The sequence below is a fragment of the Poecilia formosa genome, unplaced genomic scaffold (genome assembly GCF_000485575.1).
Source record: "Poecilia formosa unplaced genomic scaffold, Poecilia_formosa-5.1.2 Scaffold196, whole genome shotgun sequence".
Lineage (NCBI taxonomy): Eukaryota > Metazoa > Chordata > Actinopteri > Cyprinodontiformes > Poeciliidae > Poecilia > Poecilia formosa.
This window is the reverse complement of record NW_006800135.1, coordinates 807,834-830,017: the sequence shown is the minus strand read 5'-3', so window position 1 is coordinate 830,017 and position 22,184 is coordinate 807,834. Positions and strand designations below refer to the sequence as shown.

The 22,184-nt window shown below is 39.7% G+C and overlaps 1 protein-coding gene across 2 annotated transcripts in view; it reads right to left on the bottom strand.

Annotated features, from left to right (window-relative positions):
• Positions 1-4,224: 4,224 nt before the first annotated feature.
• Positions 4,225-22,184, bottom strand: part of LOC103148043 (1-phosphatidylinositol 4,5-bisphosphate phosphodiesterase beta-1) — a 178,230-nt gene continuing 160,270 nt past the window's right edge. For both annotated transcript variants that reach the window (XM_007566656.2, XM_007566655.2), the window contains one exon: positions 4,225-6,870. In XM_007566656.2, coding sequence (XP_007566718.1) covers positions 6,646-6,870 — 225 coding nt within the window. In that variant the 3' untranslated portion in view covers positions 4,225-6,645. The remainder of the gene's footprint in view (positions 6,871-22,184) is intronic.

Sequence of the window (22,184 nt, the reverse complement as noted above, 5' to 3'; positions counted from 1 at the left end):
AGCGGCTCTCTGTCGTATTTACCTGGAAGAGGGGCCAATTCCGCTGAGCACAACCAGAATAAATTCGACATGTCCCAGCTAAATGTCCATTTTAATGCGTCTGGCTAGCTAGCTGTGCGATGCTACAGTCTCCAGCGGTGTATGTGACAGAGTTAGACAGACAGAGGATGAGCGGTGTCTGAATGAGGAGAGCAGGATTTGGAGGGAGGCTCGCGCAGCCAGTGTGATGGAGTTCAAATGAAGGATACATCATTCGCCTCGTATTTAAATTCAACAGTTTAACGAAGCAGACGACACACCATAACTCTGAGTGTTATAGTAACAGCCTCGAAATACATTTCGGAAAGCCTCATTTGTTCCTTACGTGATTTCGGCGGTAGACGCTGGATTTTAATCCGTCGGCGGACAGAGATGTTGCGTGGCAGAGTCCTGCTGGGGATTTCTCTCTCCCTCCCTCTGTGCCTGTCTGCCAGTGTGTCCTCCAGCTGCTGCTCTATCCCGTCTCTCCAGCCTGCCGGAGAGTCCCGGTGCTCTTGTAGCACTCGCCCTCCAGTGGAGAACGCTTTGACTAGGGGAGCCTCTTCTGATAGGCAGCGCGCTCCCCCCCTGCACCCACAACCGACACCGAAAGACTGAATGAGTGTGTCTGTTTGACAGAAGAGTGAGTCATCCAGCAGAACCACATCCAGCTCCTCCCACTGTTTCTAACAGCTGACTACTGTAGCCTCCATGCGCTGATAAAAGACAAACAGTGCCTCCCTCTCCTCCCTTTGTAAAGTCAGTAACACGCTACACACTAGTGAAGCCACTAGTGTGGCTGAATGCACATAAATCTACGAACTGTTCTTTTCAGCATATAACTTAATTACTTTATTCCAGTTATAAAAAAATTAGATGGAGGGGGCTGACATCTTCAATCCCCTCTACACAGCAACACCCCAAACTCATTCTGGGAAAACGGAAGGTGTCCCTAGCCATAAAGGATATATAAAAGTGTCATGTTATGCCATCAGTGCTACTGGTGGAGTCATGAAATAGGACTGTATCCAATTGTTTAACATCACCCTGATGGTTCAGTGCCTTATTTCACTGCAACTTACTGATAGAGATTTATCCAAATCCTATATTTTGGATGAATATTTGGAATATTGATTGTGCATGTAAATTACCTTTGTGGTTTTCATTTATTATCTACAGACCATCTCACCCAATGCCCCATGTCAACAAGAGAACATGTTTACCTGTAGATGAGGTATAAATAAAAAAGCAATTCTGAGACAAAGTTTTCAGAATTTCAATTTTCTCTCATTTGCAGATCAGAGAAAATTCACAAGACATTCAAACTTGTTGTTCCACAACCTTGCTTTAAGAAAATTAAATCCAGTTGTATGTTGCTATCAGTCTATCCTGAAAAAGAGAGCTGATTAAATAATCAACACAGCGGTTGCTCAGGGACGTTCAGGGACAAGATGACTGTATGTAAGCTTCTGACCCGATCTGTCACTACTGTAACACAGAATCTCTGTCTACAACAAAAGCAGCCTTCACACTGAGCCCCTGGCAATGGAAATGACATCACTGCTGATTTCTTCCAGAGCTTCACAAACCACCAGTTTAAATACTAAACTTGAAAGGTATTAACTAATTTGTTACTGTTTAAAATCTAAATTGACCAACAAACAAAAAATGTATGTTAAGCTGTAAATATACTAATGAAGTCTGTATATTAAATAATAATGTTCCATATTATTTAATAGTCCTGTATTGTCAGAAATAATGTGAGTGTTATGGTTTGAGTTTTGTCCAACACAGATTAGGGATTTCTACGTTGGCATTCTTGGCTTTAAGATTAAGGCTCGATTAAATTCACATGTCGGTGGTTTGGGCAAAGATTGCATTTAGGGACCAAAGGCTGGACCACTCACATTTCCGTGTCTCCCTCTGTGTGTAAGTGTGTGCGTGTTTGCTTAGTGTACCTTCCTAGTAGCACTCTGCGGTCCTCTCCTCTTCTGCTGCCCTGATGTGCCTCATTAAAGCTTGGTTACAGGACGCCTCCTCCTCTTCATCCCCGCAACAGATGGACAGACACGGGGCGACAATATTCCACGGAGTTCCGTGGAGGGGCGTCACTGCTTATATAACTCGGCGAATCTTATTAAAAAGCCACTCTCCTTCCGTTCTGAACTCGAGGTTAATTAGCTCACTTCCTAGTTGCCGGCATGCACAGAGGCCTCTGACTGGACACGGCGGTTGCTACGGGCGACTGGGCTCGCCCTTATCTCCTGTTGCCTGTTGGGATTCGAGTGAGGAGCTGCGACTGAGAAGGAGATAGTGTTTATGAAGTCTGAAAAATGGCAAACGGCATGCAGTGATAGACACAGCTGAGGAGCATGAAGGACATGAGCTGCAGGTGCAGGCAGACCTACTGGGAGAGACTTCTCTCACCTAACAAAGATAACGTGTTTAACTCTATCCTGGTATCCGTGTAAAGATGGCGGATTTGCGTAAATAAGTGTTTAAGAAGGTCCCCAAAATCAGAAATGTACTGCTTCTCAGTTTTTCATAGCTCTGGCACTTAGTCCTCATATTGTTACCTTGGAGTTAATAGAAAAGTAGGTTGTGAAGACTGTCCCCTGCTCCTCATTGCCCTTGAATGTGACACACATGTATCACAGACATGGAAACACTACATGCAGAGTCTATTTGCCTCAGACTGGGTACTGCCAAACTCTCCATAACTGGGTTGCTTACTGCTTCATGAATGCCCTGCTTTTAAATGTGGCCCAACTATTTCATCATTTCCAGCACATACTTTAATGTGTTGGAGACATGTTTCAAACAGAAGTGCATCATCTTTGCCGCACTGCAAAGACTGAAGAAGTACATTTTATGCCCAACAATATTTTAAAGGGATAGTTTTGGATTTTTGAGTGTTATGAGGTTGTAAGCAGTAGTATCTTTTTCTGCGGTAGATACCAGCATCTTTGTTTTGTATAAACCCACGTTAGTTTTACTTCTGGCTTATTTTGTATTTGGTTTAAAAACTATAATATTTTTGCATTTTACACCACTTTACTTTTAGTTACTCTGAACAGTAAATACATTATGTTCTGGGTACTTGTTTCAGACAGGGAAGTAATTGCTGGTGCAATACTTCCGGCCTCCATTTCCTGTGTCAATAAACCATGATGTCTGTGTAAATTAAAAGCCAATTCAAAAGTGATAATTGTTTCATAGTTTAGAAAACTGCATTTTCTTAAACTGTTATATTTTAGGTGTTGGAGTTGGTGTAGGATGGTACAACTCTGCCTCGCTCTGCACCATCTAATCTGGATTTATCCTAAATAAAGATGCCAAGAGAGTTATCTACTGCAGATAAGATTAACTGCTTCTAAATTTTTTTTTAGCAGAACCTCTCTTCAAAAACGCCGATCTATCCCTTTAAAGCACACAAAATGAAAACTCTAGATCTGTTTCTCAATTGAAATCAGAATGTAAATTTATGTATGCAACTGAAGCACAAATTGCATACATAAAACACACGGCTTTAGCATAAAAAGGAAATCACAATACTGAATTGACAAACTCAAAAAGACACACAAGTCCATTCCGGCAAAGTACGATAAAAGCCACATTTATTTTAATTACAAGCAACTTCCCTTTACACTATATATTTTTTTCTCAATTCCATGTTTATCCTGAAAGTCATATACATTTACATTTTCTGAGTGCATACATTTAAGTTAATATGGGCCCTGTCAAATAAAGTGGTTCAAGGCTTTAAAAGAAAAATGTCTCTCCTTTCTTTTGAGACACTGGTCAAATACTGCTCATCACAAGCATCATCAGTAGTGGTACTTTACTAAAAGGTGCACACGGTCTATTCAACACAGCTTCATATGGTATAATAAAATGTCAATTTAAACAGTGATGCATGTCATACATTCAACATCAAACATGACAACCCCATTCAAAGGCACAGGACTCTCACGCTAATCATCTTTTAAAAACTGAATCAAATGTTTGATATTTCCTCACTATCAGTTCGTTTTATTTTCAGCTGGAGAAAAAAAACAAATCATTTAATATCACATGACACACTTGAGAGCTGAATGGCACCGGGCAGATGGGAAGTCAAAAGATACTTCCTCCATGTGTACTGAATGTGCATACTTTACATGTGAAAAAGGAGGAAGCTGAGCCTTACAGAATAGGTTCAGGAGGTTGTTTTTTTTATTTTTTTTTAAAGTGAGGTTCTGGCAAATAATTGTCATCTATTCTTATTTTAACTGCACTTGGCAATTCTTACTTCAATTCCATCTTCATTAGTATAGGTCCATATTGCTAGCTCTCAAAGGCTGAAGCTAATGTCCAACTTAACAGGAGCAAAAAAAAAAACAAAACAACAGTAGATTTTGTACCATCTTAAAGTAACTCCAATCTCAAAACTGTGTTTTCGTTTTTTTTTTTTCTTTAAAGATTACGATAAGATGATACGAAAAAAAATTATCTGGGAAAAAATTGTTTTCAAGTCGTTATGAAGTGATCGCCTGGCGGGCATGAACTGAGGCATGGTTGATAAAAGATGTCTCCAAATTTAGCAGAAGCTGACAAATATTTTCAAGGCAAATGGAAGTGCGACACCAGTGATCTTCCTGTGTGAAACACGTCAAGAATAGAATGTGTAACGCGTTTCAGATCAGAGTAGCCACCAAACGGAAAAGGTTGTGTAAAAAAAAAATCAATAAAAAATTTCTACTAAAACCACAAAAATAGATTTTCCAGTTTCTCTGACTATTAATAAATATTCAGCTCTTGATCTGTGTTTCACACAGGACGATTACCGGCGCACAGTAACCAACCTCCACCTGTTTGCCATGCGATTAGTCGCTGGCTGCTGTCTATTAACTCTTCTATTGCAAACCTTATGACAGTTTAGAGGTTCAGAAAATAGCAATTGCACAAACTTCGACAAGTTTTTGACATTAGAGTTATTTTAAGACCGCAAAAGTCTGCTTTGTTGCAGGTCACTCTCTAACGTGCTTCAGCCACTTCAGTCATTTCATGGAATTTGGTGTATATCAGGGAGAGAGTCATGCTCATGTGATCCGGATGGTTTTGCTTGGAGTTCCCAGCCCAATAGCGTAGCACCATTACATAATTAACTAAATGTTCTGATGTTATTGGATTTAAAAACTGTAATACATTATCGCCAAGTTACTATGTTGTTTGCTGCATTGCATTTAAAATGGCCAAATATCATTTGTTATTGGCAGGCATCACGTTACTAACCGTTTTTACGTTACTGATTGCTACGTCGTCTGTTGGGACAAAATGAAGCCATTTCCCTACTGTTTCCTTATTCCCAGATAAAACCCCTCAAACTGGGTGAAGATTAAGAACGGAGGCAAAGGGAGGGGGGTTGACATGTTCTCTGTAGTCTCAGGCATCCGCTCTGAGTTTTGAGTAAATACACCCACAGCACCAAATTATAGGAAGATCACTTCCTATAATTTGGCTAAAACTGGATCTTCTTGTGATAATTTTTCCTTGGTTTAACAGCTTTAACTGAAGGGGGGGCTGTAAAGAAAACAATAAGCAATCTGTTTACTTGAAAACTGCAGCCGTTTGATTTTAGACACAGTCCCATTTCCACAGTGTTAAAGCCACAGCTATTTTGCAAGTTCAATCAAAAACGTACCAGAAAAAAAGGTTGATATACATAAATAAACATCTGTGCTACACCGCTATTGTAACATTTACAGTTGTTCAAATGCATGCACACACTGTACAACATCCTATCCCTTCTCATCCTGGTGCGACAGAGTTGGCAGTAAACAATGTAAAACTCATTAAAAACTGGCCAAAACATAAAAAAAAAGAATAAGAAATGACTGCATCGTATTAAGCAAAAGTTTACATTACACAAATAGTAGCTAAAATGCTGAGTAAAAAAGAAAAACAAAACATAAATCATAGCAGCAACACAAAGGCTTAGTTCTGTGAGAACAAAACAGCAAACCAGAACGCCACCAGTGCTTCTGGGTTAAAGTAGAGTTATGTAGTTTTAAAGAGTTATGTAGTTTTATACAGGGAGGCGTCAGTGCAAACATGAAAGGATGAAATTCAACCTTCTAAAGATAGAAACTTTAAAGGCTATGTAAAGTTGTTTTTTTATGTTTTTTTTTGTTTTTTTTTTACAGTGCAAGTCGACTTAACTGAAATCCACCGTAAGACAAAGCAGATCTTGGCACACCAAACCTCTCTGACTGTCACAGCATCATGATAACATAAAAGATGACAAAAAAAAGGAAACTACTCTGTCTGTGCAATAGTTCAAGTAAGTTATTTCCTGCAAATAATTAGTGTCCAGTAACACGTCCTGTGGCCGTACCGAAAGAGAGAACAACGTACAGGGTTAACATACAAATACACAAAAAGAGATATTTACATGAAACAGTTTTCTGGACAGGACTTCACGGTAAGCTGAGAGGACCTCTCTACTCACCCGTTCAGGCTTAGATTTGATCTAATCCTCCCATTGGTTACAAGTTGGACCAAAGGTGGGGCAGTCTCATCCTAAGCCTGTGGTCACAAACCTCAGCGACCAAACAATGTCCCGGTGTGAAGCAAGACGTCAGATCCCTAAAGGGCGGTGTCGAAAGCGTGTTCTGACGAGCCCTCCTCCATGTCGTCCTCGGACTGTGACGCCTTGTGGTTGAGCCTCTCCGTTGTCGAGGACGAAACGAGGTTTCCAGGGAGGCTGTCGTCGCAAAGCTTGGTCTTGCTGCTGTCCTGAACAAACTCCTGGATCTCCACAGGCAGTCTGCGAAACTTGTCCTGGTACTCCTGGTCCAGATCACTCTGCAGCTGCAGAGGAAGAAAACGAACGTCAGGTACGAATTTGTGCAGAAAAATTTATTTTGTCAGAGGACAGCAAGTCTGTGGCTTTACTTTGGTGAGACAACCAAACCCTTTTCATCCATCTGAAGTTATTGCCAACATCACAGCTGCAGAACGTTGCTAAAGTATTCACACTGCTTAATCTTTTCCTAATGCAACCACAGACTTTCAGGGATTTTATCCAAACAGAGCAGCACAGCACAGCACAGTGATTAAAGGTACGTTCAAGTCATGACTGGAAGTCGTAGGCCACCAGCCTTTTCGAAAAGACAATCTAATGATGCTGACCTGTGTTACCGATGCACCAATCTGCCACACATTCCTTCCTCTCTCCGAGTAATAGAAAGATGTTTTCTCCGAGGCATAGACGCCCCAAATGATTACAGATGACAAGATTGTATTCATTTCATTGTGAGCCAATAATTGCCTTAATGCTGATTTCTGTTTAACTACCCACCAAGCTCCCTGGGGAGGGCAGTAATTAAAAGAAAAAAAAGAGGAAAAAAAAAGCTCCTAACGTGAATGGTGTCAGCGTCTTCCAGTTCACACCAGCATTCTGAGGAATTGAAAATACCTGGATGTCCTCAGAGGAGTTTTACCGAACCCTCAAACTAAACTCTGACTGTCAGCAGAGTTTAGTCCCTGCTTGAAAGAAAAAGCTGCTTCTCAAAGATCCAGACATGAACATAAAACTCTGACAGAGAAACAATTATCACAAATAATCGCAAAATGCTTAGTGAAATGCTTTTTCATGAGACAAACCTGAATCTGTACCACGGGTTCCCAATCCTGGTGCCCAGGATCCATAAATCTGCATGTTTCAGGTGCTTCCCTGCCGCCACACATCCAAATTAAATAAATGAATGATCAACAGGCATCAGTGTCGTGATATTTTTTCTTAGCTTTTTCTAAAAATACGTGAAGGACTGCCAACAAAAAGAAAATCCTTTTTATTCAATGCGCTGGTGGGTAGGTAGCATAAAGTTCATCCAAACACACCAAATTAGATTTAACAGGATATATTTTTTTTTTATTTTTTTCCTTTAATGAGTCAGTATGCTAAACCAAGATGGGTATTTTAAAAGTCAAATGATGACAGCAGAAACCGGCTCTCTGCCCTCCACTGTCACCTGTCTCACATGCCATCTGACCTCATTGCCCCTCGCCGACGGTGATGGGCTCACGTACTTGTGCAAAGCTGCAAGGGTGACGGCGGGCTTTTCTAATTCTGAGGCCACTGTTCTTTTGTTCTGGGTTTAGATCAAGTGTAAAATTGGGGTCCTGTCTGATAATATGGGTGACGCTCCTGCCAGTCGGACGTTAAAACAGGATACTTGATTTATTGGTCTGCCTGCTTTCATACTTTCGCTTTTAGTGTTTAGTTATAGATTGTGACGCACAGAATGAGATCCCAGATACAAGCGCATTCGCCGTATATACAGCGAGGCTCACCCTTACAGATCACAGGAAAAGCTCCACGATCTGAGGAGCCTCTCCTGATATTTTGAGTTTTTATGGTATGCCCCATTAGGAGTATAGTTTATGTGCAGTCAAACAAGAACATTCACTAAAAATTAAGGGAGAGTAGTGTGAGGATGTTTCTCTAGTTTTTGAGCACCTTAGTTTAAGTACAAATAATTTTTCCTCAGCACACCAAAACATTTTGTATTCTAACATTTTGGACAGTGATTGCTTCTTATTGTCCGAACATAACTGGGCTGGAGTGCATAAACATGGATGGATGAGTCTGATGTTGGCCTGACCTCGAAAACTGCCAGCCAGGCCTTCTCGTCCAACATTAGTGTCTGGCCTCACAAATGCTTTTCTGGGAAAAATGGTGCGAAATTCCTTTGAACACAATCTACATTAAAACATTGTGGAAAAACACATCTTTAAGCACTGCAGTAGGGCAAAAAAAAATGTAGCAGGAAGGTTGGGCCCCTATCATCTTAAACCTTGTGAATTAATTAATAACAGGTAAAAAGGTCACTCCAGTTCATGTGACTGAAGGCAGACAGGCAAAAATAACTTTTTGGCTATATGGAGTACTTCCATAATTTTAATTGGACGATCAAATGGTGCAGCAAAGCTTAAATACTGCTGTGCACTGCCTGTTGGAAATTCTATTAAAACCAAACGGTAATTAGTAGTAATGGGTAAATTTCCCATTTTGCTGGCAGAGAGTCAAATTTTAGTGAAATTTCCTCACTTTGCATAAAAAAAGAGATGCTATAACAACATTCCTTAAAGCTCCATTGGGTATTTTCACATTAGTCCCTCAGTTTGATACACTAATCTGTCTGAGAAAAAAAAACAAAAACCCTGATGCATCATTAATACAACATTTTTAAGCACAGGCAGTCAAATGTAATCAGGCAGATGAGTCAAACGTCTATGATATACGTAGTGCAGATTGGCTTTAAATCAAGGCAGCTCTTGACTGGAGTCTCCCTGATGTTTTGGAGTGGCTGCTCAAACTCCCACCAAGCACTCCATTTCAAGGTCACCTTCTCCATTTCCTCCTCCTTCCACGCTTCTTTAACTCTCTCTTTCTTTCTGTCTTTGTCACTCTCTCTGCGGGTCTCACGGACCGGACATACATCATGTCAAAACCAGATGGGCTAATCGCGCATTGCAGAGACACACGGCTTCCCTGCTCTGCAACGTGTGTGACCTACTTGAGCGTGGGACTGTGCGCGCACACACACACAAAACCTGGAGTCTTTTACCTTTTTCTGATGAGGCACAAACAGCGTCTGATTAAAAGCCGTCACCTTCCTCCCAGCTGATTCCACCCTGCCTTATTAGAAGGAGCCGGAAAGGAGAGGCTGGAGAAGTCTGGGAATATCTCTTTAAAAAAAAATGCCAGTGCTCGTCTTCTTCGTGTAATCAACAACTCAAGGGGGAAAAAAAAAAATTGAGAGTCTTCTGTTGGAGTTCGGGTGCTGAGTGATGAAGACAGCACTTTTCTTTTTCCAAAGCAACAGCTTGAGTTAAAAATAGTCTCACTGAATGACACGGAGACGGCTGGAGCAGGAAACAAGCAACAAGAGCAGCAATATTTAGAGTGTTCTCATGATGTGCCTAAGCTTTCTAACTGACATCTTCTCAGTTTGGTGCTAGTATAGATAAGGAAAAAGACAAAGTGAGCATGCGAAACATAATCTTTGATATATATTTTTTGAAAGGTCCGGCCTTTTTTAAAACTGGAAACAACTTACAACATCAGAAATTTTTGTTTTTGCATAAATTATGCATATTGAAAATGTACAAAATATGGTGGCTAGCAAAAGCTGTCATACTATTTAACTTTGTCCACCACCGGTCTCGTTTTAATGATTTATCTTGTGAGACATCAACACCAAAACTTTAGCAGGAAGAAAGCCCTAAGAAATCCCATTTTCAGTTTGCCAGAAGCCACTCATGTGGAACATGTGGAAGAAATGAGACAGCAAACAGAGAGCAGGAGTCACAACAGCAGTCGTTTCCATTTAAAGCACGCTGAATTGTTTGTCGTCAGAATTTAAAAGGCTGAACGTGCTTTCAACTAACAATAGCTTAATCATTGGCTTCATCAGCTCACATGGGTTGAAACTTTTGTTGCTTTAATGTGTTATTCATCATCTGCTGTTTTTTTTTTTTATTTTAAAAAAAATCTATTTTATGGGTTAGTAGTTCTAACTGTTTCACTTTTGAAAGGTCCAATCAGGAACTAAAGCTCCAAAATATAGGCCAATGTAGAGAAAAATAAATGAAATTGGTGGCAGAATGTTGTTTGGTGGCATGATAATAACCTCCAGAGGTCATACCATTACTTTCATGCTGAAGATTCTAGTTCAGCAGTAAAACCATAACGTTTGAAGGAGTAGGGACTGCATGCTGGTATCTGAGCAGGGATAAAACATAAAACAATGTTGCATGTAAAAGAAACCGGTGTCCCATATGCAGGCTCTGTAGTGAAGGACTAATTTGCAGAACCAGCCTCTGATGAGGCTTTTATAAGTTAACCTTTAAATACAAAGAACCTCCAGCAGTATAAGACTTCAATGAGGGTTTGTCTTATTTTCTTCCTCTATCTAATCAAGAAGAAGTCACAGTCAAAGGAAAATTGTAATGATGGAAAGTGTAAACTGTAGGCAGTAAAAGAAAGATGATTTTTTTATGTATAATTGTGGGGAACTAATCATTACAAATATCAAAAATGAATAATGATGAACAACGGTTATTCTTGAGGCAAGTCTGTGATTTAAATGATTATTCAATTAGAAATGTTTAAAATGTATTAATCAGTAAGATAAGGACAGGATGTGACTCATGTGGTCAAAAAGAAGAAGTCAACTGAGTCAGAGGGGAATGAGGGAGTGGATAGCAAGGTAAAGACAGGTTGTGTTAAGTTATATGTAGTTCATAAAGAAGAAGTTCAGCTGATGTCAGGGATAATGCACCTGAGAGCAACAGGAAGGCAACAGCGAGATCTTGCAATGATGTGCAGAACAGTTCTAGTGTGATGCAAAGGTGGGCAAACAGGCAGAAGGTTGCACAACCACAAAAGAAGAAGCTAACAACGGTTGAGCTAAAGCAGAAACAAGGTTCCAGTAAAACAGGTGCATGCTTTACGGTCACAATTATTTGTGAAGGGGTTAGAGATTGCAAACAGCAAACACTGTCACGTATGCAACAAACCCCAACCTTTTGAATCATCTTGATTCAAAAGGTATTGAATTGAGGTAAAGTAGCATTTACATAGCTTTCAGAGAAGAAAGAACCTCGGCCAGACTGGAGTTGTGAAGTTTTGAGAGGCGAACCTCTGGGCTTCTGAATCTGGACTGGTGCTCACACTGGGATAACTCTCTTTTGTTGGATCTAGGAACTTTACGGTTTCCTGTAGAGGACAAATTGAAGGATTTTTTATTTTGTTTTGTTGGTTTGCTGGATTTACAACCAGCAGTTGCGGGACGCTGGATTTCCACGCATTTTCCAACCAATGTTTAGACGGGTGATCAAAGGACGGGACGAATCCCTGTCTCTGGCTCGGATTAAATTTAATACATCCAAAGTTAAGTGAGCCCCGGTTTTAGGAAAAAAAAATGCTTAAAGTAAGTCTGGACTCTTTAAATGGAGAGCTGGTTTGGACTGTGCAGTGAGGTAAGCTCACCAACAACGAAATGCTGTGATGGAGATTCAGTCTGTTTATATTGAAATGTGACACGATGTGAAAATCTTCAAAGTGTGTAACACTGATATAGTAGCTTTAAATATACGGTAATAAAAAATAATAATTTTAGAATATTTAGGAGGTGTATAAAGCAAGCTTTAAAATGTTACTAATACTTAATGAAGAAACCCTAATTACATGGATTTAAAGAGAAAAAAGTCTTGGTTTACCCCTGACGAGTGAGTTAAAAAAAAAAAAAGGAACAGATCACATTTTCATGAACAGAAGGGAATTAAACAAGCAAATGGCAACTAAATACCAGAAGCCCCCCTTAACTCCCTTACCATCTCCAGTTTATCCAAACCCCAACTGGCAGACGTCATGTCAGTGATGTGTGCAATAGTTGTCTGAAACTTTGCCGAGCTATTATAAGGACAATGCATTTACTCTGTGCATGTGCACAGCGTATTTTGACCACTTTGCACATGCTTATGTGATTGAGATGCTACAGTTTGCTGAAAAAATGGCAGAGTGAGAGGGTTAATCACAACAACTGTCATAGAAAAATAACCAGCAATATTATGTTCGAGTGCACTGAAAAATCTCACGAGACTGGTAATCATTTGCAAAATGACTAAGCAATTATCATTTGAACAATAACTAAACTAACTAAACTAGACCCATTGGCAGGAACAATAAAGATTTAACTGCCCACCAAGTCGCCCCAATATCTCATGTAGTAGGTTTTTTTTCTTTGGAAATGAGGTCATCATCAAAGCTTTTCCCAGGAACAGAAATTTTGACCAAACTTTTCTGTTTTGCTGCAGCGGCGCCTTCGGGTCAGTTTCCATCTGGACGCCGACCAGCAGCTACAACTATTCAGCCCGCTTTTTTGAATCTGTATCTCGTCTCTGGAGACTCGTCATCTGTCAACAAGCCGTGTGCACACCCTCACAAACACACGTCTGTGCACGCGCGTGCGCGTGCATTTCTAGTTTTCTTAAAATACAACACTCAGTGACCTTCTACACCAGCTGTCCTCATTCTGAGAAGCTATCGAGGGAAGCAGGGAAGGCCTCCGAAGAGCCATATTAATTCTTTGCTTTGAGCGGCGACATGTCGCCTGCTGTAGCAACAGTAAAAAAAAAAAAAAAAAGTTGTTATAGTTAAACTGTGTTAACTATGCTTTGTCTCAGGCAAATCAGCTCACATTCAGTCTTAAAGGTCTTTAGAGACATAAATGAAAATGTTTAGGCTGAGAATTATCCAATGAGATGTATAAAGGCGTGAGCTCTCTGACCTGGAGACGAACTAAGAAACCTAAACAGAGTCCAATTAAGCTGAACACATGTCCAAGTGAACAGACGTGGTCACAACCTTGTCAACGTTACAGGCTTTTTAAAGAAAGAAAGAAAGAAAAAAGGACACTTTGGGACGGTTGCAATTAGGAGATGTGTGAGAGACCAGCACAGGCAGAGAGCACCATCTTTTCATTTATATCGTCCTCCTGTAGTGGTGATTACTCAGAGGTTGCAATAAAAACAAGTTGGATTCTCCTTTTTAAACTCTTGTCTCTTGCCTTGTGTATGTGTGTGTGAGACACTGACCTTTCCTGACACTTTTCAGATATTTTATCTGCAGCTCTGCAGGCGTTTTTCTTAGGTCCTGCTCTTCAGGTCCAAGAATGTCAAAAACACTCTGCCACGTAGGTGCAATAATGAGCGTTTCCCCTAAAAGGTTTCCTTCCAAAGGGAGGCTCAGCTATAAAAATCTGCTGCTCGGTATTTCAATGTTTTTACTTCAGATTTTAAACGTATGACGTTTTCATCTCTACTTACTCAACTTATTTTTAAATGTTTTAATATATTTTAACATGTTGCATGCCTGCAATCCTAAATAATATTCTGGTAAAACTCCTAACACCTAGTTAATGACACATTTATTTACAACTTCAGTAATTCAAGCTGCTCTTGATTACAGGGTTTATGAAGGTGGATTGTGAAATAATTTCTCCTCCCTGACAATGTCCAGGTCTTTGAAGTATTCCAGGCATCTGATTTTTAATTCCTTGCTAAGAGTCTGGCAGAGATTCCAGCTTAAGTTCAAAATACTTTCTGTTATTCGTTTTGCCGCATGTTTCTTATCACTGTTTGATTATAGTAAGCCAGTGCTGCAAAGTGTCTCCTTGAGACAGCTCATCCAGAATCATAATATATTCCTTTTTTTCCTCATCACAACAATAACTCGGGTGCCTGGATTAATGGCTGACAAAAAAACAAAACCATAAGTTGAAGGTTGCAAGCTGAACACAGGTTTAACTGTAATTTCTTTCCAACCTTAAACCTTCATCTTATTGAACCATCAACAAAAGATTTCCTGATTGCACATGAAATGTTTTACTGAATCTACTGCCCTGTTTTTTGCCACACCCATAGGATCAAATAATGTGGAACGTCTGCTACAGTGTCTGCCTTTATGAAGGCCGATCCATCGCAGCGGCCTTGACGATGTACCTCAAAGCTTAAACGGCTGGGAGTTCACGAGATTTCTTTTTAATTTTTATTGAGAATAATTATATATTACAGCAGGAAGAGAAGATGTTGACACACAGTGTCTTTCAAAAGTACTCATCTGCCCTAAACCTTTTTCACAATTTGACAACTCGCAACAACAAACTTCAGTGTATTTCAAAGGAATTTTATGTGACAGACCAAAACAAAATAGGACATTATGAAGTAGATGAAATATTGTGATTCTCAAGATGTTTTATAAGCCAAAAATGTAAAAGAATGACATTCATATTTAGAACGTGTCCAACAAGGTTTCTGGTTGTACTGCGATGAAATGTGAAACAGTTTCAGGTAGATTAGCATTTTTTTTGCAGACACTGTGTAGAAGTGAACTGAAGAAGTAAAAGCAGAGTCAAAAAAACTAAGTATTGCTAAAATGAATGTATAACACTCATTTTTTTACATCTTACAGACATAATAGGTTTATTATATGATGGTTCATCAATTGCAGTGTTTCACAGTATTTGTTGTGTTTAAAGTTAAGAAAAAGCCTGAGCTGTCTTGTTTGACTGGCAGGTCAAAATATCTATCACCACTTTTTGTGATTTTTTTTTTTTTTGCTGCTTCGAGTCCGTCTGCCATCCATTTTCTTTCTATTTACCGCTTCATCCTCACAGGCGAGGATTGTTAAGTGCTCTTATCTTTTCATCACCCTCTCTCTGCTGGTGCACTGAGAGCAAAAACCGTCTCTATGAGCTGGTGGCAGAATTCTCAGAACCAAACTGTGTTTTGGGGGACGGATTTCAGCAGGAGTTCAGCGGCGGCTGTTTCTTAGATGGAGCGCAGCCCAGGAGAGTGTCATTAGCACATGTGGGCATACATAATGAACACTCATGCACGGATCTAAAATAGCAGCTAGCATAATAGAGCAGAGGAGCAACCAAGCGTGCAACATGCACGCGCGCTCGCACACGCACAATGGATTTCACCTCGCCGCCTCTGGTTTGTACTCGGTGTTCCCTGTGGCTAGTCGGTGTGCGCGAGTGCAGCACAAGTGCATTATTGATGCAATTGCACACTGGGGAGCGCTGATGCAGATCAAAGTCTGTGATGAGGGAACATGGTGGCTACCTCTACAGCATCCAGTGAAGGAGATGCGGGGAGAAGGTCATATACCTGCTCAGTAGGGGTTCCACTTGAGACCCCTGCCCCTCGTCCGCTCCAACCTGTTTGAGCTCCTTCTGCTCCTCCTCGTACTTTGGGTTTTCTCTACTACCAGTAACCGTCCGGAAATTGTGTCACAAGGACTCGGCTCCAAATTAACAGATTGCAGAGAATCGTGAAGGAGAGAGGAGAATGTGAGAGGTGGTGGTGGTGGGGGGGGGGAGATCAGAGTTTCCATGACGACAGCACAGGACTCCTGCTTGACGAATGAGGCGGTGTGTGCGCACCTATATGAGTGTTGATTTGAGGCTTTCTCAGCAGGGAGACACCATGTTTGCCTTTTTACTGTTACGACAAAAACACAGGTGAACCCACTGCAACGCCACATGCATTCAGACAACACACACAGCAGGATGTGAGACCCAGTGGCGTGTCACTGCTACGTTTTACACCTTTGTCAAAAATCTATAAAGATATGTAAGGAAACTATTTACAAATAACTTCCTCTAGTGAATTCACAGTTTTGTTTTTTCTTAAGATTCTAGCATGTATTTTTCAGTAAAGATCCATGTTTAGATTGGATTTCCACCTCGTCTGAAAAAACTGACTTACTAGGTAATCCAACCTTTAAAATTTGGCCTGAAATGAGGCTTCAGGAGAACAACACACCCTGACATATGGTCTTCAGGTACAGCTTGCATCATCATGCTGTGCTCTGTTGATTCCTACGGGGTGTTTTGATTGGCTTATTAACAGGACCAGAGATCACATCCTGTGAGTGACAACCGGCCGTGCCATCTCTCTTTCTCTCGAGCTCAGCTTATCGAAAGATAGATAGAAAGATAGACTTCTAGAAAGTAGAAGTTGTGGAAAGTGATAAGCTTTCTCAAGATCAACGGTGCTTTGCAAAAGTATTCCTACCTATTAAACTGTAACATATTGTCTTTTGGGGGTGTTTTACTACCAGAAAGCGAAGTGGTTGTCTATCACTATTTGAAAGATAGTTCTACCTCAGTCGGACTGAATGGAGATTATTGGTAGACATCAATTTGTTTTGTCACAGAATCTCAACTGGATTTAGTACTAGAATTTGACTGGCCCAGTCATTTGTGAAATGGCCCATTTAGAGAATTTAAACGTGGCATGCTTGTTGGTCGCAGATTGGCTATGTTGAGTATTTTTAGAAACTGATCTACTGGGATTTTTATGCACAATAATCACTCAGGTTAAAAAAGAATGGGCCAAAAAAAAGAGAAGATATTGAGTAAGCAGCAGCAGCAGCAGCAGCAGCTGTGTGGACAAAAGTGTCCTGCTGAAACCAGAGGATAACGGGGCAGAGTGATTTGACATGGTAGAAAGGTAACAGCTGCTCGAATAACCACTTTGTTACAACCAAGGAATGCGGAGTACAATCTCTGAATGGACCGCATGTTGAACCTTGAAACAGAGGAGCTGCAGCAACAGAAAATTACACCTGAAGCCAATCCTGTCGGCTGAGATGAGGAAACTGGGACAGTTCACACAAGCTGAGCAAAAACAACGCTGCCTGTCCCAATATACAGATGGTATGTTGATAAACTCCACAAAATAAAATGAATTTGTGGATCCACTCAGCTTTGTATCAGTGATTCAGGATGGGGTGGTGTAATGGTGTGAGGAATATTGTTTTGGGACAATCTTGGCCTTTTATTGAGAATTGTGTAAATGTCACAACCACTTGAGCAACGTTGCTGACCATGTCCAACCCCTTAGGAGCACAGTGTACTTACGTCTGATAGATAGTTTCAGCAAGGTAATGCAACAGATAACAGAGTTTTAAACATTTCAAACTATTTTCTCAAACCAAATCTCACATAGCACAAACTTTTGCATGTGGTGAACTGGGAGATTCTCGGCATAGATGCGCATCTGACAAATCTGCACCAACAGTGTGACGTCATCATGAAATTTCCAAGCTGTGTTTCTGAAACATAACTTGGAAATATCTATTTTATAAAGAGTTAAGGCAGTTCTACAGGTAAAAAAAAGGAAAGAAAAAAAAAGGCCTGCGAGTGTGTATCACATGTTTCTGAATGCTAGTTTGTGCACACACAGACTATGCTGCAAAGGGTGGTGCCAGACTCAGCTTCCACCAGAAGTCCATTAGTGGTCGCTATGAGTTCAGAGAAGAAAATGGGTCAGAACTTTATGTTAAACAGAGTTCATCTGTTATGCTATTTAGAAAAACTAATACATGACAGAACATTTTAAATCAGTGCAGCAGCTTAAATCATAAAATTTACTATTCGCTAAAACTCCCAAAAAATCTACATCTGTGAATTTTTACACTAATCTAAGAATAACATGACAAATATGTTCTTTCCCACTGTCAATTAATTAGAAGATATAGTGTTGATAAGATTAGATTGTTCCCTTGGACAGATGTTGCTGTATCTTAAGAGGCTCTTTTTGAATAACAGCAAAGCTTTCCATGATGCATCTTGCTCTCTGTTGCCCCACATTCATAAACAGAAGGAGAAGTCAATGAAGCTCCTCAAAGAAAATGGTTTTGGACTCTCAAAAACACATTCACGTCAATATAAAGCAGGACTGAAAACACTAGAAATAAAGTTAGCACGGCTAAAAGAAATAAACAACAAGCATATGAACAACCGGTAATAAAACAAATTGGGAAATTAGGTCAGGCAAAAAAGGAGCATAATGTGAGTGACGGTGGCAAAATGCAAAATATATTAATAAGTGCTGTAAGTGATATTATGACGTAAAAATGAAAACTGACACTAGTGTCTACACTGGGGGGCATTTTAGTTCATTAATGATAAGGTTATTATATTCTTGCACATTTTTAATTTCAAAGTTCCTTGATTTTACAGATTCACATTTCTCAAAGTTTGGTTAAGTTTTTGTTTTTAGATGCAAATGCATTCAATCTAAATTTATTTCGGACGTTAGTTTGTACCGAATTTAAGTTCTACCCTGTTAAAGTTTTTTAAATGCAACTTTAAGAAACCAAAGAGTGATCCTTGATGGACAACTGGATTTTCTTTTATTTTTTAATATAAAGACGAACATAAAAAGCAATCTAATTGGAGCAAACTATGTTTTCTTTTTCCTTTTTAATATAGATAAATGCCATGTAGATGTAGACACAGAATAAGGAGTTCAAGAGACAGAACATTTTTCCCATCTGGTTTTATAGTTTTCCATACATTTCCTGATCTGGAAAATTTAATTCTAGAATGTTCTAGTCTTTTCAAACTCTACAGGAACCTGCCTTTAGGCAAAATACTTCTACCACAAACGCTTGCTTCCCCGCGGCTGCAGCTCTCACGCTGTGGACAGCATTCTGAGCTTCATATTAACATAACCGCAGGATATCTTTGCTTGCCGTCTCCAGAGTTGTGTCCTCTGACACCTGCCCATTTTGCATGCTGATGACTGCCGTTCTGCGAAAGCTGGAGAGACGGTCGATTACTATAACAGCCCGAGTCAGGTGATTTAAATTCGCAACGGCCTAGTTTTTGATTAAAAACTGTCTTAGACAGATGGCTAGGTGATGGGTAATCAATTCAGTGGGGAAACAAGAAATGCAAACAGGTTGGAATTCCTCTCCCCGATGAAAGTTACAAGACTGGGTTGAGTAGATTTTTATAACTTTGATTTATACAATTTATTGCCAGTAAAGAGAGTGCCATTAAAGCACTACAGCAGTCATAGTAAGATTACGACCAACAGGAAATCAATAAAAACAGTTAAATAGCTTCATTCATTAACGGTTGACATCAAAAATCAGTCAAAAGAAATCCATGATCACTTCATCCTACCACTTTCTGTAGAACACTTTATTCCTCTCCAGTGCACTTTTATGGAAAGACAGAGACAACTGAATGTATGTGAGTTATTGGACTGGATGTCTACTCTTCACCTCCCACACTCGAGTCCAGGTGGTTTCAAAGAAATGAGGAGCTGTCACTTGGAGTGTGGGAGTTTATGAAGCTGTCTTCAGCAGAAGATTTGAGATTTAAGATTCTCTTTAAAGAGGAGGAGGCGGAGAGGGGAGAGCAATAACTCACGAGTTGAAATGGTAAGCATGCACTCTGCATCACATCACGTCTCCAGTCCGTTGTAACAGAGCTTTATGAAGCACTTGAACGAGCACTTTTTAGAGCGAAGAAATCAAAAAGGGCAAAGGAGAGGAGAACAATGCAACAATCCTTACATATTTAAACAAAAGTGAAAATTACATCTTTGACTTTGGTTTTTAATGTTTGCTGCATTTCTAATTTAAAATATGCTGCAATACTAAGATCCTTTATTCTGTTCTTATGACAGATATTGAGTTTGACCTCAGTCTCCATACATTGTTTCTACACAGTCCAGCACTGTTTACAAGAGTTCATACTTTGTAGAACCACCTTTTGGTTATTTCTTTACCAGCACTGCATGTGAAAGATCAAGTGCACAATGATAGAGTTTTTATAGGATAAAAGGCTCAACTTTAACCCTATAGTTAAAGTTAATCCACCCTATAGAGGGTATAATCCACCCTATAGAGGAACAAAACCTTAACAGGTTTTGTTCCTCCATCCATACTCTAATTAACTCTACTCTTCGCAATTTTCCAGTCTTTTCCAGCTGAGGAAAAGCAACTCAACAGTATGATGCTGCCACCCCCATGTGTCACTGTGGGGGGGTGGCATGTTCAGCAGGATGATCAATGCTGGCTTCTAGCAACAAATGGTGCTGCACTTGTATAGACAAAAAGTTAAAGCCTGGTCTCAACTCATCATGTTTGCTGTGTTTTCTGCATGAGTTAAACTTAACAAAACCTCCTGCAGCTTGCTTTCCAGAATGCTCCATAAAGTGTGCAGTTAATAGTTGTCCTGTCTACATATCTGCCAACCTGATTTATTTTGTCAGGGCTGTAAAGAAACAAATCTACACTGTAAAAGATTTTAGGATAGAAATTACATTGATACCATTATTCTTATTCCAGTAAAAACAACAAAAAAAGGACTGACAAGTGATTTAAAATGTTAGAAAAAAAACGTCTTAAAATACAATCTATGCCTTTTTAAATATAATGTCCTGATTCGGTTTCCCCGAGCAGACGTACTGGTAGAACCTGATGAACTGTGTTATTACAATAACAGCTTCAATCCCAGCACATTTTTAGTATCTCATTAGGATCTGGAAGGTATTGGGCATTAGCATTCCGGATGTTTATGGAAATGTGTACAGAACAAAAAAATATATGGTCAAAATGATTTGACTAAAGGATTTTTCTGCCAAAGTAGTGTGAAGGATGTTGCCAAAGGAATCATTAACAGGGGCCACTGAATCCAGGCACTCTGCTGGGTTGTGATCTCACAATCCACAGACCAGTCTGCTGGTCCTTATGGTGCAAATCTGCCATGATATCCACTACAAATGCTGCAATTAATAATAACTCGTAATAGCTCATAGAATATTGGCAAGATAAGTCAAAGTTGTAGTTGCAATTTAACTGTTGTTTGTTTGCAACTTGTTAATGCCACAATTATGCTGAATTAGTGCTCAACACCAGAATGCACGGATGTTCTTACCACGCTCTGCAGAAGCACAACCGTCCTACAAGGAAGGTCACAACAACAAGTGAAACTGACATGTATGAACCAGAGTAACAAACCCAAACACACAGAGTAAATCAATAAGTATCACAGCATTAATAACCGAATGCTTTCATAACAAGGGCCACAGACGTTTACAGCTACTGCAGGGAAGTGGATGTTGTAAAGCAATAACCCAGTTTTCAGCAAACATGAATGGAACATTTACAGCCCAACAATAAAACATTCACATACATAATCTGATGCTAACAATGTAGCATAAAACAAATCAGCAGTGGTTATTAAATGCCCTGCCTGGGCTCACTTAAGGTACAGTGCAGAGTGCAGCAGGAAAATGTCTTACTCAGATCGCCACCTAGTGGTTGAAAGGTTGAACCACCTTTTATTTAATTGGGTAGAGTCACATATGAGATAAATACTACACAATACTGAGTTTTTATTCATATATTTTTAATCTACATAACAAATAAAGAAAGCCAAACAAAATAAAACTTTTGATTGGATTATTTACATCTTATGTTCTTTTTAGAAGGTTAAAGACTATTTGTAAGTACTCCACAGCCATATTTGATATATTAGGGATTCATTATTTTTTTTACTTATGGAATACCTACATATTTGCTCCACAAAGTAACCAAGCACAGAGGAAATCCTGATGAGTGTTCATGCTGTCCAAGAGTTTTGTCCATCAAACTCTACTTTGCTACTGTTAATTAAAAAATTCATATATATATATATTAGGGATGTGCCGATCAGGTTTTTTCCTGCCGATACCGATACCGATCACCCATGAGGGCCGATACACCGATACCGATCACCGATACCGATCACATAATTATTATT